Source organism: Chiloscyllium plagiosum, unplaced genomic scaffold (genome assembly GCF_037043375.1).
Source record: "Chiloscyllium plagiosum isolate Xiang-an unplaced genomic scaffold, Cpla_swu_hap1 HiC_scaffold_16, whole genome shotgun sequence".
Classification (NCBI taxonomy): domain Eukaryota; kingdom Metazoa; phylum Chordata; class Chondrichthyes; order Orectolobiformes; family Hemiscylliidae; genus Chiloscyllium; species Chiloscyllium plagiosum.
The window spans coordinates 103,561-121,283 of NW_028270154.1; the positions used below are offsets into that span (position 1 = coordinate 103,561).

The 17,723-nt window shown below is 43.6% G+C and overlaps 1 protein-coding gene across 3 annotated transcripts in view; it reads right to left on the reverse strand.

Moving 5' to 3' along the window:
• Positions 1-17,723, reverse strand: part of arap3 (ArfGAP with RhoGAP domain, ankyrin repeat and PH domain 3) — a 363,864-nt gene that overhangs the window by 86,529 nt on the left and 259,612 nt on the right. For all 3 annotated transcript variants that reach the window (XM_087995078.1, XM_087995076.1, XM_087995077.1), the window contains exons 19-20: positions 10,679-10,784; positions 3,486-3,633 (exon numbers count right to left, since the gene is read on the reverse strand). In XM_087995078.1, the coding sequence (XP_087851204.1) occupies positions 3,486-3,633; positions 10,679-10,784 (254 nt within the window). The remainder of the gene's footprint in view (positions 1-3,485; positions 3,634-10,678; positions 10,785-17,723) is intronic.

The following is a 17,723-nucleotide window of genomic DNA, read 5'->3' on the forward strand; positions in this document are numbered from 1 at the left end:
CTGCTGCTTCAGATAAGGGCCCATGGTGTTAGAGACAAGGTGCTAGCATGAATAGAAGATTGGCAGAAAGCAGAGAGTAGGGATGAAAGGGTCCATCTCAGGTATGTAGCCAGTGACCAAGGGTGTTCCACAAGGATTGCTGTTGGGACTACAACTTTTCATTTTATACATTAATGATCTAGATGAAGGAAGTGAGGGTATTCTGGCGAGGTTTGCAGATGACACAAAGAGGGTGGGGGGACAGGTAGCATTGAGGGACAGGGAGACTGCAGAAGGATTTAGGCAGGTTAGAAGAGTTGGAAAATAAGTGGCAGATGGAATACAATGCAGGAAAGTGCGAGGTCATACACTTTGGAAGGAAGAATTGAAACAGGGAATATTTTCTAAATGGGGAGAAAATTCAGAAATCTGAAGTGCAAAAGGAACTTAGGAGTACTGGTCCAGGATTCTGTTCAGGTAAACTTGCAGTTTGAGTTGGTAGTAAGGAAGGCAAAGACAATGCTGGCATTTATTTTGAGAGAATATAGAATATAAAAACAGGGATGTACTTCAGAGGCTTTATAAGGCTCTGGCCAGACCACATTTGGAGTATTGTGAGAAATTTGGACCCCATACCACAGGAAGGGTATACTGTCCCTGGAGTGCGTCCAGAGGAGGTTCACGAGAATCATCCCAGGAATGAAAGGCTTCATATATGGGGAATGTTTGAGGACTCAGGATCTATACTCAATGGAATTTAGAAGGATAATGGAGGATCTAATTGATATTTACAAAATACTGAATGGCCTGGATAGAGTGGATGCTGGGGAGATGTCTCCATTAACAGGAGAGACTAGAACCCAAGGGCACAGCCTTTAAGTAAAGTGAAGACCCTTTAGAACAGAGATGAGGAGAAACTTCTTCTGCCAGAGAGTGGTGAATCTATGTAATTCATTGCCACAGAAGGCTGTTGAGGCCAGGTCATTGAGTATATTTAAGATGGAGATAGATAGGTTCTTGATTGTCAAGGGGATCAAAAGGTTACAGGGAGAAAGTGGAAAGAGTAGTGGGGTGGCACGGTGGTTAGCACAGCTGCCTCACAGTGCCAAGGACCCAGGTTCAATTCCTGCCTTGGGCAACTGTCTGTGTGGAGTTTGCACATTCTCCCTGTGTCTTTGTGGGTTTCCTCTAGGTGTTCCAGTTTCTTCCCACAATCCAAAAGATGTGCTGGTCGGGTGAATTGGCCATGCTAAGTTGCCCATAGTGTTAGGTGCATTAGCCAGTGGTAAATGTAGGGAAATAAGTCTGGGTGGGTTACTCTTCAGACTGTCGGTGTGAACTTGTTGGGCTGAAGGGCATGTTTCCACACTGTAGGGAATTTAATAGGGTTGAGAAACTTATCAGCTATGACCTAGTGGTGGAGCAGATTTGATGGGCTGAATGGCCTAATTTCTGCTCCTATGTCTAATAGTCTAAACCTCTTTTCCGCCCTATTGAAAGCCTCCACATTCTTCCTACAGTGTGATGATCAGAACTGCACCCAATGTTTGAAATGTGGCCTAACTAAAGTCTTACACAGCTGTAACATGACACGTCTACATTTATATTCAATGCCCTGGACCAATGAAGACAAACATGCCGTATGCCTTGTTTACTATTTAAACCACTTGAGTTGCCACTTTCAGGGAGCTATGTATTTCCACTCTAACATTCCTCCGCATATCAGTGCTCCTTCGGGTCCTGCCATCTGCTATATACTTTTCTCTTGAGTTTGGCCATTCTGCAAAAGTTTCAGCATTTCTTACATAATGAACTGAGGTCATACACCAAATCTTCCAAAGTTTGAGTTACCTAAGAGTTCCGGTTCTTTAGGAATTTATTGGAATGCCTTGTATACTTTAGCATTTGACTCTGGACACCTTGTGACACCAGTGACTAGATTAGAGTGGTGCTGGAAAAGCACAGCAGGTCAGGCAGCATCCGAGGAGCAGGAGAGTCGACGATTCGGGCAAAAGTCCTTCATCAGGAATGAGGCAGGGAGCCTCTGGGGTGGAGAGATAAATGGGAGGGGGAGGGGGGCTGGGGAGAAGGTAGCCAAGAGTACAATAGGTGAATGGAGGTGGGGATGAAGGTGATAGGTCGGAGAGGAGGGTGGAGCGGATAGGTGGGAAGGAAGATTGGAATGTAAGACAGGTCATGAGGATGGTGCTGAGCTGGCAGGTTGGAACTGGGCTAAGGTGGGGGCAGGGGAAATGAGGAAACTGGTGAAGTCCACATTGATGCCCTGAGGTTGAAGTGTTTCGAGGCAGAAGATGAGGCGTTCTTCCTCCAGGCGTTGGGTGGTGCGGGAGTGGTGGTGCAGGAGGCCCAGAACCTGCACATCCTCGGCAGAGTGGGAGGGAGAGTTGAAATGTTGGGCCACGGGGCAGTGGGGTTGATTGGTGCAGGTGCCCCGGAGATGTTCCCTGAAGCGCTCTGTGAGAAGGCATCCAGTCTCCCCAATGTAAAGGATTAGGAGCAACGGATACAATAAGTGATATTGGTAGATGTGCAGGTGAAACATTGATGGATGTGGAAAGCTCCTTTAGGACCTTGGATGGAGGTGAGGGGGGAGATGTGGGTGCAGGTTTTGCAATTCCTGCGGTGGAAGGGCAAGGTGCCAGGAGGGGAGGGTGGGTTGTTGGGGAGCGTGGACCTGACCAGGTAGTCACAGAGGGACCCACCTCCCTCTTCACCTCCATCCAAGACCCTAAAGGAGCCTTCCACATCCATCAATGTTTCACCTGCATATCCACCAATGTCACTTATTGTATCCATTGCTCCAAATCCAGTTTCCTTTACATTGGGGAGACTGGATGCCTTCTCGCAGAGCGCCTTCAGGGAACATCTCCAGGACACGCACACCAATCAACCCCACTGCCCCGTGGCCCAACATTTCAACTCTCCCTCCCACTCTGCCGAGGATATGTAGGTCCTGGGCCTCTTGCACCACCAGTTCCTCACCACCCAACGCCTGGAGGAAGAATGCCTCATCTTCCGCCTCGGAACACTTCAACCTCAGGGCATCAATGTGAACTTCACCAGTTTCCTCATTTCCCCTCCCCCCACTTTAGCCCAGTTCCTACCTTCCAGCTCAGCACTATCCTCATGACCTGTCCTACCTCCCTTCCCACCTATCCGCTCCACCCTCCTCTCTGACATATCACCTTTATCTCCACCTCCATCCACCTATTGTACTCTTGGCTACCTTCTCCCCAGTCCCATCCCCTTCCCATTTATCTGTCCACCCCAGAGGCTCCATGCCTCATTCCTGATGAAGGACTTCTGACCAAAACACTGATTTTCCTGCTCCTCGGATGTTGCCTGACCTGCTGCGCTTTTCCAGCACCACTCTAACCTTGACTTTGATCACCAGCATCTGCAGTCCTCACTTTTACCTTGTGACACTATGTTATCAGATGCAGCATTAATAGTATCAATGATATGGTTGAAATGCAGTTACTTACATCAAACACTGACACATAGTTATCAATCAAGTCTTCAACCACTCGGACTTCCTGCTCCCCTTTCCCATCTGTCTGAAATAAACTGGGTGCGAAAAGTAATGACAGGTTCTTGGTGCACATCTGGTTCAGGTCAGCACATTTTTGGACTCTGTTCACATGGAAAAAGGGAGGAAATTGCAACTTTACATGTGTATAGTGAGATTACTATGCCTTCCTACACTCATTCTAGCTGCTGCGTTTTGCATCAAGCAAAGAAAACTCAACAGAAATACTGACACAAATTCTATTGTGGAGCTCACTATCTGATTCTGTCACAAATAGTTGCCACAGCATTATCTGAGCTTTGCTGGAAAATCTCAGCAGGTTTGGCAGCATCTGTAAGGAGAGAAAAAAGCTGACGTTTCAAGGATGGTATTAATAATAACATTAATTACATTAGCAAATTTGCTGATGATACTAAGCTGGGTGGCAGGGTGAAATGTAAGGAGGATGTTAGGAGATTACAGGGTGACCTGGACAGGTTAGGTGAGTGGTCAGATGCATGGCAGATGCAGTTTAATGTGGATAAATGTATGGTTATCCACTTTGGTGGCAAGAACAGGAAGGCAGATTACTACCTAAATGGAATCAATTTAGGTAAAGGGGCATTACAAAGAGATCTGGGTGTTCTTGTACACCAGTCAATGAAGGCAAGCATGCAGGTACAGCAGGTAGTGAAGAAAGCTAATAGCATGCTGGCCTTCATAATAAGAGGGATTGAGTATAGAAACAAAGAGGTTCTTCTGCAGCTGTACAGGGCCCTGGTGAGACCACACCTGGAGTATTGTGTGCAGTTCTGGTCTCCAAATTTGAGGAAAGACGTTCTGGCTATTGAGGGAGTGCAGCGTAGGTTCACGAGGTCAATTCCTGGAATGGCGGGACTATCTTGCGCTGAAAGACTGGAGCGACTGGGCTTGTATACCCTTGAGCTTAGAAGACTGAGACGGGATCTGATTGAGACGTATAAGATTATTAAAGGATTGGACACTCTGGAGGCAGGAAACATGTTTCCGCTGATGGGTGAGTGCCGAACCAGAGGACACAGCTTAAAAATACGGGGTAGACCATTTAGATAGAGATGAGGAGAAACTTCTTCACTCAGAGAGTGGTGGGTGTGTGGAATGCTCTGCCCCAGAGGGCAGTGGAGGCCCAGTCTCTGGATTCGTTTAAGAAAGAGTTGGATAGAGCTCTCAAGGATAGTGGTAGCAAGGGTTATGGAGATAAGGCAGGAACAGGATACTGATTAAGGATGATCAGCCATGATCATATTGAATGATGGTGCAGGCTTGAAGGGCAGAATGGCCTACTCCTGCACCTATTGTCTATTGTCTATTGAGTCTAACTGACCCTTTGTCAAAGCCTTGACAAAGGGTCAGTTAGACTCGAAACGTCAGCTCTTTTCTCTCCTTACAGATGCTGCCAGACCTGCTGAGATTTTCCAGCATTTTCTCTTTTGGTTTCAGATTCCAGCATCCGCAGTAATTTGCTGTTATCTGAGCTTTCTTGTGCTCCATTGTTGATAAATTTGAATTTTAAAAAATTGTAGCATTAAAATTGATGTGACCATGGGATCAACCAGTTGCTTCTTATTCTGTCATGTGTATAACCAAGGAAGATTTATGTGTTAACTTTAGTCCCATCAGTCCTGGTTCCGAAATCTTTGCTGTCCAATGGTACAACCACATTCCAATCTTAATCTAAATTAATACACACTGGCTCACCTGTGGAGAACAAATGTGTTGATGTCCCAAGCTGATGATAGGACTGAATCCAAAGTGTTTTTCTTTTGTTCAATATATCTACGAATGTACAAATTGGGAGCAGAGTAGGCCACTCAGACCCTTGAGCCTGTTCTGCCATTCAATATGATCGTGGCTGATCAGTCACATTTTCATTTTTGACTTTTCTTTTGCAGCAGCGAGAGTAGAGAGAGTAAGGTCCAGAGGACCGCCGGGAAAGTAAATTAATCCTTTAAAAACTTATCTTGTGAACAGGCGGAGCGCACATTGAGCAGGAGTGGACATGGGACGGCTGAGTGAGTGAGGTAGTATATTTGGGCAGTTGCTTTACCCGAAATACTACTTAGGGCAGTGTCTCCCACCCATCCTCGTGCTCTAATAAAAAAAAAGGCTCTGTGCGTGGATTTGGTAAGGTTACTAGTTTCTTTTTCAATAGTCTCTTTGAGAATTCAGTGGGAACGGATGTTAGGGCAATTGCATGCTTTGCCGAGGGCGGCATGGTGGCTCAGTGGTTAGCACTGCTGCCTCACAGTGTCAGGGACCTGGGTTCAATTGCTGTCTCAGGTGACAGTCTGTGTGGAGTTTGCACATTCTCCCTGTGTCTGCATGGGTTTCCTCCGGGTGGTCTGGTTTCCTCCAAGGTCAGGTGAATTGGCCAAGCTAAATTGTCCATAATGTTAGGTTTAGTCGTCAGGGGTAAATGTAGGGAAATGTATCTGGGTAGGTTACTCTTCGGAGGGTTGGTGTGGACTTGTTGGGCAGAAGGGCCTGTTTCCACACTGGAGGGAACTTATGTATAGAATGTGGGAGGTACATGTCACTACTAGTGTCCTCACTGACTTCACCTGGGAAGTGCACCGAACTCCACCTCCAAAGGGTTACAGTCAGGGGATGGAAAGGGAACAGGCAGACAATGCAGGGATCCCCTGTGGCCATTCCTCTCAACAACAAGTACACCATTTTTGATACTGGGGGGGGGGGAGGGGGATGACTTACCGGGGTAAGCCATGTGGTTACAGGTCTCTGGCACAGAGTCTGTCCCTGTTGCTCAGAAGGGAAGGGGGGAGAGGAGTAAAGCATTATATTTTGGGGACTCCATATATAGGGGGACAGATAGGAGATTCTGAGGGAACAAGACTGACTCATGGTTGGTGTCTGCCTCCCAGGTGCCAGGATCTGTGATGTCTCAGATCATGCTTTCGGGTCCTTAAGGGTATATCCTGGGGAGACATTTGCTAATGCTCTTCAGGAGGGTTTAAACTAATTCAAAATGCAGGATGTGAACTTGAATTGTAGCTCCAGAGTACAAGCGGTTAAGAGTAGTGAGGTCATGAATAAAGTTTCAAGGTCGCAGGAGAGTACCGGCAGGCAGGAAGGTAGTTTGAAGTGTGTTTACTTTAACACCAAGAGCAACCAGAATAAGGTGGGTGGGTTTGCAGCATGGGTTGATACCTGGGACTTCGATATTGTGGCCATTTCAGAGACGTAGATAGAATAGGGATAGGATTGATTGTTGCAGGTTCCGGTATTTAAATGTTTCGTTAAGGACAGATAAGATGGCAAAAGGCGGGGGGTGTGGCATTGTTAGTCAAGGACAATATTATGGTGGCAGAAAGGATATATGATGAGGACTCATCTGCTGAGATAGTATGGGTTGAGGATAGAAACAGGAAAGGAGAGGTCACCCTGTTGGGAGGTTTCTAAAGGTTTTCAAAAAGTTCCAAAGATGTAGAGGAAAGGATTGCAAAGATGATTCAAGATAAGAGTAAAAGTAATAGGGTTGTGCTTATGGGGGTCTTTAACATTCCAAATATTGATTGGAAACACTGTAGTGCGAGTACATTAGATGGGTCAGTTTTTGTCCAATGTGATGGATGGTTTCCTGACAAAATATGCAGGCAGGTCAACAAGAGGCAAGGCCACATTGAATTTGGTACCAGGTAATGAACCAGGCCAAGTGTTAGATTTGGAGGTAGGTGAGCACTTTGGTTCAGTTACATTTACTTTAGTGATGGAAAGGGATAGGTAAATACCGCAGGGCAAGAGTTATTGCTGGAGGAAAGGCAATTATGATGCAATTAGGCAAGATTTAGGGTGCAGAGGATAGGGCAGGAAACTTCAGGGGATGGGCACAATTGAAATGTGGACCTTGTTCAAGGAATAGCTACTGCGAGTCCTTGCTAAGTATGCACCTGTCAGGCAGGGAGGAAGTTGTTGAGTGAGGGAACTGTGGTTTACTAAAGAAGTTGAATCTCACATCAAGAGGAAGAAGGAAGCTTATGTAAAGATGAGACGTGTAGACTCAGTTAGGGTGCTTGAGAGTTACAAGTTAGCCAGGAAGGACCTAAAGAGAGAGATAAGAAGAGCCAGGAAGCAACATAAAAAGTCTTTGGCAGGTAGGATCAAGGAAAACCCAAAAGCTTTCTATTGCTATGTTAGGAATAAAAGAATGATGAGGGCAAGATTATGGTCAGTCAAGGACAGTAGTGAGAAGTTGTGCGTGGAGTCTGAAGAGATAGGAGAGGCACTAAATGAATATTTTTCGTCAATAATCTCTTAGGAAAAACACAATGTTGTTGAGGAGCAAACTGAGATACAGGCTATTAGACTAGATGGGATTGAGGTTCATAAGGAGGAGGTGTTAGCAATTCTGGAAAGTGTGAAAATAGTTAAATCCCCTGGATGGATGGGATTTACCCCAGGATTCTCTGGGAAGCTAGAGAGAAGATTTCAGAGCCTTTGACTTTGATCTTTATGACATCATTGTCTACAGAAATATTGCCAGAAGACTGGAGGATAGCATATGTTGCCCTCTTGTTCAAGAAGGGGAGTAGAGACAACCCTGGCAATTATAGAGCAGTGAGCTTTACTTCAGACGTGGGTAAAGTGTTGGAAAGGATTATAAGAGATAGGACTTACAATCATCGAGAAAGGAATAATTTGATTAGAGATAGTCAACATGGTTTTGCGAAGGGTAGATCGTGCCTCACAAACCTTATAAGGTTCTTTGAGAAGATGGCCAAACAGGTGGATGAGGGTAAAGCGGTTGGTGTGGTGTATATGGATTTCAGTAAAGCATTTGATAAGGTTCCCCATGGTAGGCCATTGCAGAAAATACAGAGGCATAGGATTGAGGGTGATTTAGTGGTTTGGATCAGAAATTGGCTGGCTGAAAGAAGACAGAGAATGGTGGTTGATGGGAAATGTCCAGCCTGGAGTTCAGTTACTAGTGGTGTATTGCAAGGATCTGTTTTGGGGCCAGTGCTGTTTGTTATTTTTATAAAAGTCTTGGATGAGGGTGTAGAAGGCTGGGTTAGTAAATTTGTGGATGACACTAAAGTCAGTGGAGTTGTGGACAGTGTGGAAGGATGTTGCAGGTGACAGAGGGACATAGATAAGCTGTAGAGCTGATCTGAGAGATGGCAAATGGAGTTTAATGGAGGCAAATGGAAAAGTGTGAGGTGATTCACTTGGAAGGAGTAACAGGAGTACAGAGTAATGGGTTAATGATAAGATTCTTGGTAGTATGCATAAGTGGAGAGATCTCGGTGTCCATGTGCCTAGATCCCTGAATGTTTCCACCCAAGTTGATGGGGTTGTTAAAAAGACACTTGTGTGTTAACATTTATTGGCAGAGGGATTGGGTTTTGGAGCCATGAGGTTATGTTGCAGCTGTACAAAACTCTGGTGCGGTTGCACTTGGAGTATTGTGTACAGTTCTAGTCGCCGCATTGTAAAAAGGATATGGAAGCATTGGAAAGGGTGCAGAGGAGATTTGCCAGGATGTTGCCTGGTCTGGAGGGAAGGTCTTATGAGGAAAGGCTGAGGGATTTGAGGCTGTTTTTACTTAAAAGAAGAAGGTTAAGAGGTGACTTAATAGAGATATATAAGATCATCAGAGGATTAGATGGGGTGGACAGTGAGAGCCTTTTTCCTTGGATGGCGATGGCTAGCATGAAGGGACACAGCTTTAAATTGAGGGGAAGCAGATGTCAGAGGTAGTTTCTTTACTCAGACAGTAGTAGAGGCATGGAACACACTGCCTACAACAGTAGCAGACTTGCCAACTTTAAGGGCATTTAAATAGTCATTGGAAAAATATATGGATTATATTGGAATTGTGTAGGATTGATGGGCTTCAGATTGGTTTTACAGATTGGCACAGCATCGAGGGCTGAAGGGCCTATACTGTGCTGTAATGTTCTATTTTCTATGAATTGCAATCAAAGCATGATTCTTCTAAAGAAGCAAAGATAAAAAGTACAATTTGAAATCCATTTGATCAGGTCAAAGAGTATACTATCTCACTCACTATTACCAGCCTCACTGTAAATTCCCCTGTCACCATATTCTTCTAATTGGTCTCTCTTCCTTCACCTTTATAAATTTCCAAATTGTCTGCACAGGGCAGGTCCAATTTTCACTTTCATTGCTCAAACACAATCTGCAGCATCGTTTGCTTATGTGTTAGTGACAGACAACTTTGCTCAACTATGTTAAAACTGAACAAAAACAAAATATGATCTACCAAGTCAGATATCAGTCTTGAATCTGACTTGTCCAGGAAAAATCTCAGCTGGTCCTTAACATTGCGTACTAATTTTTTGAGATTCAGACACTAGAGCACAAAGATCCTTCTGCATCTCAGAGCTATGCAATCTCCTACCACTTAGATAATATGATTCTTTCATCAACTTAATACCAAAATAGACAATTTGATGTCTTCCCACATTTGACACCATCTGCTAAGTATTTTCCATTCATTTAACCTACCTCTATTGCTTTGTAGGCTTCATCTGTCCTCTTTACTTTCCTAATACTCCATCAGTCCCTTTAACCATACCAATTATATCAGTTGTGACAATTTGAGGGTTGATGCATGACCCCTGTAATATATCATGACCCCTGTAATGTCTTATAACCACAAATTCTTAGGTTTTTGCTGACTCACTCTTGCTCATTAGCCAGCCAATTTGCTATCCATGCTATCATGTTACTCCCACACCATGCACTGTTATTTTCCACAATTTCCCACATTTGTTGGAAAATTTCCAGAAATACCTTCTAGAAATCTATGTATAGGACAGACTATTTCTATTTCATAAAGCAGAAACATTTAGAGATCAGATGGACTTGTATATGAATCAAAACATGAACTATCTAAAATCTAACACTGTCTCATAAAGAAAGTATTTGAGTTTACAGTCATGTTCCAGGACATTTCAGAGTAATGGTGAGAATCTTATTTGAGGGAACCATTCTGAAAGCGAATACGCAAAACTAATGTGACATCTCCAACATCTTTTGCAGTTTTAATGTAGGTGATGTGTTTCTTGAAAAGTTGTTTCCAAGATGCCAGATTCCTTCAAGTGGAATTGCTTCTTACCCCAAGTTAATCAATGAAATGAGACTAACCTGTAAAGGTGACCAATCAGAGCAGCGAGAGTCATTCTGTTAACCCTTGGGAGTTCACGAATGATTTCTTTGTACTGTTTTAGTCGCTGGGATTTGTGGGTAATCTCTGAAAGAAAGGATGGAAAATCAATTCACAGCAATGTGCCTTTCTTCTCGAGGTATGTGTGTACTATTCATCAGAATAAGAAAACATTTTTTTTTGGAAATGGGATCAAATATGTGGATGAGGGAAGTTCAGTTAATATGGTTTATTAGTATAGCTTATGTGGATTTTAGCAAAGGTTTTGACAGGATCCCATATGGGAGACTGATTGAGAAGGTTGAAGCATATAGAATTGAGGGAAATGTGACGAGATGGAACAGAAACTGGATTAGTAATAGGATACAAAAGGTAGTGATAGAAGGCTGTTTGAGTGACTGGAGGCCAGTGTCCATCAAGGATCAGAACTGTGATCTTAATTGTTTGTTATATACATAAATGATATCGATGAAAATGGGGTGGGGAATGTTAAGCAAATTTGCAGTCAACACAAGATTGGTAGGGTGGTTAGTAGTGAAGCTGATGTTTGTAGGTTACAGGAAGATGTAGATGGGTTGGTCAGATGGTCAGACTAGTCACAGTTGATATTTAACCCTGATTAGTTTGAAGTGATACACTTTGAAAGAAGAAACAAGATGAGGGAGTATTTAATGAATGGCAGGAGACTGGGTGACTTAGAGGAACAGAGGAATCTTGGGGTAATTATTTATAGATTTCTGAAGTCTGCAGAGCTGAACAGGATGCTTAAGAAGGCATATGGGACACTTGCTTTCATCAGTCGTGGCAGAGAGTACAAAAGCAAGGAGGAAATATTAGAATTATACCTAACATAGGTCAGGCCACAACTGGAGTACTGTGTGCAGCTCTGGTCACCTAACTATGGAAAGATGTGATCTCACAAGAGGGGATACAAAGGAGATTCACCAGGATGTTGCCTGGGTTGGAGAAATTGAGCTATATGGAGAGACCAGATAGGCTTGGATCGTTTTGTTTACAGCAGAGAAGACTGGGGGCGGGGTGTTGGGTGATGTGATTGAGGTGTATAAGATTATGAGGGGTATATGGACAGGGTAAATACAGAACAGCTGTTTCCCTTGATTGAGGTGTCAATCATGAGACTGCATTGTTTTAGGTTAAGGGGCAGGAGATTCAGGAGAGTTTGGGAGAAAAGCTTTTTTCACTCAGAGGGTGGTGGACATCGGGAATGTACTGCCTGGGAAGGGAGTGGAGGCTGGAAACCTTACAACCCTTAAAAACTATTTGGAATAGCAATCGAGATATAACATTCATGGATATGAAACAAGCGCAGGAAATTAGCGCACTCTTATGGCACAGACTCAATGTTTGTCCACAGATCCTTGAAAGTGGCAGGATAAGTTAATAGGTGGTTAGGAAAGCATACAGACCACTTGCTTTTATCAGTTGTGGCATAGATTTTAAAATGAAGAGGGATTATATTGGTGCTGGAGTACTATGGCTAGGCCACAGCTGGAGTACCTAGCACAGTTCTAAGTCATCAGCCTGTAGAAACGATGAGATTGCACTGGAGGGGTTGCAAGGGAGATTCACCAGGCCATTGTCTAGGATGGGCCTTTTTAGCTATGAAAATTCTGTTTCCATGTGGTATGACTCTATGACTCTACAGACAGGCTGGATCAGTTCAGGTTGTTTTCTTTCAAGCAGAGAACACTGAGACAGGTGAACCTGTCGAATTCACTACCACAGGAAACAGCCGAGACCAAAACATTCTGTGAATACATTCTGTACTGTTCTATGTTCCATTTTCTATTGTGTATATCAACCCCAGGTTATCGAGAGAGGCAAGAGAGGAGATTGCTGGGGCCTTGACCAAGATCTTTGTATCCTCATTAGCTACTGGAGAGGTCCCAGAGGACTGGCGAGTAGCTAATGTTGTTCCTCTATTCAAGAAGAGAAATAGGGATAATCCAGGAAACTATAGACCAATGAGTCTCACATTGGTGGTTGGGAAGCTACTGAAGAGAACTCTTAGCGATTGGATTTATGTGCACTTGGAAAAGCATGGTCTAATTAGGAACAGCCAGCATGGCTTTGTGCAGGGCAGGTCATGTCTTACTAACATTGTTGAATTTTTTGAGGAGGTCATGAAGATGATCAATAAGGATAGAGAAGTGGATGTTGGCTAAGTGGATTTTAGTAAGGCTTTTGACAAGGTCCCTCATGTAGGCTCATCCAGAAGATTAGAACATAGAACATAGAAAGTTATAACACAGTACAGGACCTTTGGCCCTCAATGTTGCGCCCACCTGTGAAATTAATCTGATGCCCATCTAACCTACACTGTTCCATTATTATCCATATGTACACTCAATACCCATTTACATGCCCTGAACATCTGCAAGCCTACTACTCTTGCAGTCAGGCCGTTCCATCCCCCTACTCCTCTCTAAGTAAAGGAACTACCCTTGACATCTCTCCAAAATGTATCACTCCTCAATTTAAAGTTATGCTCCCTCATGTTAGCCTTTACCATCATCTTATATGTCTCAATTAAGTCACCTCTCAACCTTTTTCTCTCCAACGAAAATAGCCTCAGTTCCCTCAGCATTCTTTCCATACCAGGCAACATCCTATTAAATCTCCTCTGAAAACTTTCCAAAGCTTCCACATCCTTTCTATAATGCGGTGACCAATACTGGATGCAATACTCCAGGGGTGGCCTTACCAGTGTCTTGTTCAGCTGAAGCATGACCTTGTGACTCCGAAACTCAATCTCCCTACCAATAAACGGCAACACACCATATGCCTTCTTAACAACCCTATCAACCTGGATGGCATCTTCCATGGATTTATGCACTTGGACACCAAGATCTCACTGTTCATCTACACTGCCAAGAAGTTTACTATTAGCCCAATACTATGCATTCCTGTTACTTCTTCCAAAGTGAACTATCTCACACTTTTCAACATTACACTCCATTTGTCACTCTCAGAAGAGCCAGGAGGAGACATGAAAAGTTGTTGGCGGATAGGATCAGGGTTAACCCTAAGGCTTTCCATAGGTATGTCAGGAATAAAAGAATGACGAGAGATAAATTAGGGCCAATCAAGGATAAGAGTGGGAAGTTGTGTGTGGAGTCAGAGGAGATAGGGGAAGCACTAAATAAATATTTTTCGACAGTGTTCACTATAGAAAATGAAAATGTTGGCGAGGAAGATACAGAGATACTTGCATCTAGACTAGAAGAGATTGAGGTTCACCAGGAAGAGGTATTAGAAATACTGCAGAGTGTGAAAATAGGCAAGTCCCCTGGGCCGGATGGGATCTATCCTAGGATCCTCTGGGAAGCAAAGGAAAATATTGCCGAGCCTTTGGCATTGATCTTCAAATCATCATTGTCTACCGGAATAGTGCCTGAGGACTGGAGGATAGCAAATGTGGTTCCTTTGTTCAAAAAGGGTAGTAGAGACAACCCTGGTAATTATAGACTAGTGAGTCTCACTTCAGTTGTTGGTAAAGTGTTGGAAAAGGTTAGAAGAGATAGGATTTATAAACATCTATAAAAGAATAATCTGATCAGGGACAGTCAGCTTGGTTTTGTGAAGGGTAGGTCGTGCCTAATGAATCTTATTGAGTTTTTTTGACGAAGTGACCAAACAGGTGGATGAGAGTAAACCCGTTGATGTGATGTATATGGATTTCAGCAAGGCGTTCGATAAGGTTCCCCACAGCAGGCTATTATACAAAATGCGGAGGAATGGAATTGCGGGAGACATAGCAGCTTGGATCAGTAATTGGCTTGCTGAAAGAAAACAGAGAGTTGTAGTTGATGGAACATGTTCATCTGGTACACTTCCAGTTAGTAGCAGTGTACCGCAAGGGTCGGTATTGGGTCCAGTGCTATTCGTCATTTTCACAAATGACCTGGATGAGGGCTTAAAAGGGTGGGTTAGTAAATTTGCAGATGACACTAAGGTTGGTGGAGTTGTGGATAGTGATGAAGGATGTCGTAGGTTTCTGAGAACATAGATAGGATGTAGAGCTGGGCTGAGAGGTGGCAAATGGAGTTTAATGTGGACAAGTGTGAGGTGATACACTTTGGACGGAGTAATCAGAATGCAAAGTACGGGGCTAATGGTAGGATTCTTAGGAGTGCAGATGAGCAGAGAGATCATGGTGTCCATGTACACAGATCCCTGAAAGTTGCCACCCAGATTGACAGGGTTGTTAAGAAGGCATACAGTGTTTTGGCCTTTATTAACAGAGGGATTGAGTTTCGGAACCAGGAGGTTATGCTCCATCTGTACAAAGCTCTGGTACGGCCACACTTGGAGTATTGTGTACAGTTCTGGTCACTGCATTATAAGAAGAATGTGGAAGCTTTGGAAAGGATGCAGTGGAGATTTACTAGGATGTTGCCTGGTATGGAAGGAATGTCTTACGAGGAAAGGCTAAGGGCCTTGAGGCTGTTCTCATTCGAGAGAAGAAGGTTGAGCGGTGACTTAATAGAGACATACAAGATAATCAGTGGGTTAGATAGGGTGGACAGGGAGAGCCTTTTTCCAAGTATGGGGATGGCAAACACGAGGGGACACAACTTTAAAGTGAGGGGAGATAGGTATAAGACAAATGTCAGAGGTAGTTTCTTTACACAGAGAGTAGTAAGGGTATGGAATGCTTTGCCTGCAACGGTAGTAGATTCGCCAAGTTTAAGTGCATTTAAGTCGTCATTGGACAGGCATATGGATGTACATAGAGTAGTGTAGGTGGGATGGGCTTCAGATTAGTATGACAGGGCGGTGCAACATCGAGGGCTGAAGGGCCTGTACTGCGCTGTAATGTTCTATGTTGTATGTTCTCAGCCCAGCTTTGCATCTTATCCATGTCCCTCTGTAACCCACAACATCCATCAGCACTATCCACAACTCTGCCTACCTTAGTGTAATCCACGAATTTAGTAACCCACACTTCAATATCCACATCCAGATCATTTATAAAAATGACAAACATCAGTGGCCCCAAAACAGATCCTTGTGGCACACCACTGGTAACTGAGCTGCAGGATGAACATTTCCCATCAACCACCACCCTCTGTCTTCTTTCAGCTAGTCAATTTCTGACCTAAACCACTAAATCATCTTCAACCCAGAAACTCCATATTTTGTGCAAGATTAAGTTGCATGGGATCCATGGTGACATGGCCAAGTGGATTCAGAATTGGCTTGCCCATAGTAGGCAGAGGGTAGTGATGGAGGGGTGTTTTTCAGGCTGGAGGTTCATGACTCATGGTGTTCCACAGGGATCTGTACCAGGTATTGATGTATATAAATGACTTGGATGAAAATACAGATTAGTGAGTTCGTAAGCTTGCAGACGTTACAAAAATTGGTGAAGTTGTGGATAGTGTAGAAGGTTGTCAAAGGATACAGAAGGATATAGATCAGTTGCAGATATGGGCGGAGCAATAGAGATGGAGTTTAATCTGGGTAGGTGTGAGGTGCTGCACTTTGGGAGATCAAATGTTAAGGAAAAGTATACAGTTATTGGCAGGAATCCAAACAACATTGATATACAGAATGATCTTAGGGTTCAAGTCCATAGCTCCCTGAAAGTGGCCATGCAAGTAGATAGGTTAAAAAAAGGGATATGACATGCTTGCCTTTACTGGTCGGGGAATTGAACACAAGAGTCAGGATGTCATGTTGCAGCTTTATAAGACTTTGGTTAGAGTTTTGCATTCAATTCTGATTGCCATATTACAGGAATGATGTGGAGGTTTTAGAGAGGGTGCAAAAGATGTTTACTAGGATTCCACCTGGATTAGAGGGTATGAGCTATAAGGAGAGGCTAGAAAAACTCAGGTTGTTTTCTCTGGAGTGGCGGAGGCTGAGGGGAGACTTGATAGAAGTCTATAATATTATGAGATTCATAGATAGGGTTGACAGTCAGAATCTTCTCCCCAGAGTTCAGATACATTTATACATTTAAGGTGAAAGGAGGAAAGTTCAAATGAGATGGGAGGGGCAAGCTTTTTACACAGAGAGTGGAATGAGTCTGGAATGCACTGCCGGGGTGGTGGTGGAGGCAGATACAATAGAGGCTTTTAAGAGACTTTTAGAAAAGCAAAAAATGGAGGGATATGGACCAAGGGCAGGCAGAAAAGATTAGTTTAATTTGGTGTCATGTTCAGCACATCATCGAGGGCTGAATGGCTTGTTCCTGTGCTGTACTGTTCTATGTTCTAATTCAACAAGGAGTCAAATACAGCGCTTCAGGTTAAAAGAATCAAAGGATACCGGGGGAAACACATGGATAGTCTATTCCTTCAGATGATCAGCCATGATCATAATGAATGGCAGAGCAGGCTTAAAGGGTCAAATGGCTGACTCCAGCTGCTGTTTTATACGCTTTTATGTTTCTATGATCTGATTGTGTGTATATGGTTATGAGGGGCATGGACAGGGTGGATAGAGATCATTGGCTCACCTGAAATAAAGGGTCAATAACAAGTGGACATACTTTTAAGGTGAGATGCTGGAGAAGTGGAAGAGATTTTGGGACTTTATTTCGCAAAGGGGGTGGTGGGAATCTAGAATGCATTGCCTCTGAGGATTGCGTAGACATGAGACCTCACAACCTTTAAAAAATACTTTGATGAGCACTTGAAATAACTTTCAGTGCCATGGGTCAAGATCTGGAAAGGGGATTAGTGTAGATTTAGAATAGTTTTTGTTTGTGCAGATTCAATTGACTGAATGCCTTTTAAAATGTAGTATGATTTTATAAATGGCGCAGTTATGATGTTTAAAATGACAGTACAATATATCCTCATGACGAAATATAATATGAAGGAAACAAAGAAGGAATTAACTATTTGGTTCAGCAAGCCAAAGTCTGAGTTGAAATAAATTGATCCTTGGCTTTTCTCCCTTGACCTCCATCCTCTTTATTTTAAGCGGCAATAAGTTCCTTCCTCGACCACACTTGAATCAAACTGAGTTTGATTGGCAGCTCAGTGAGGCAAT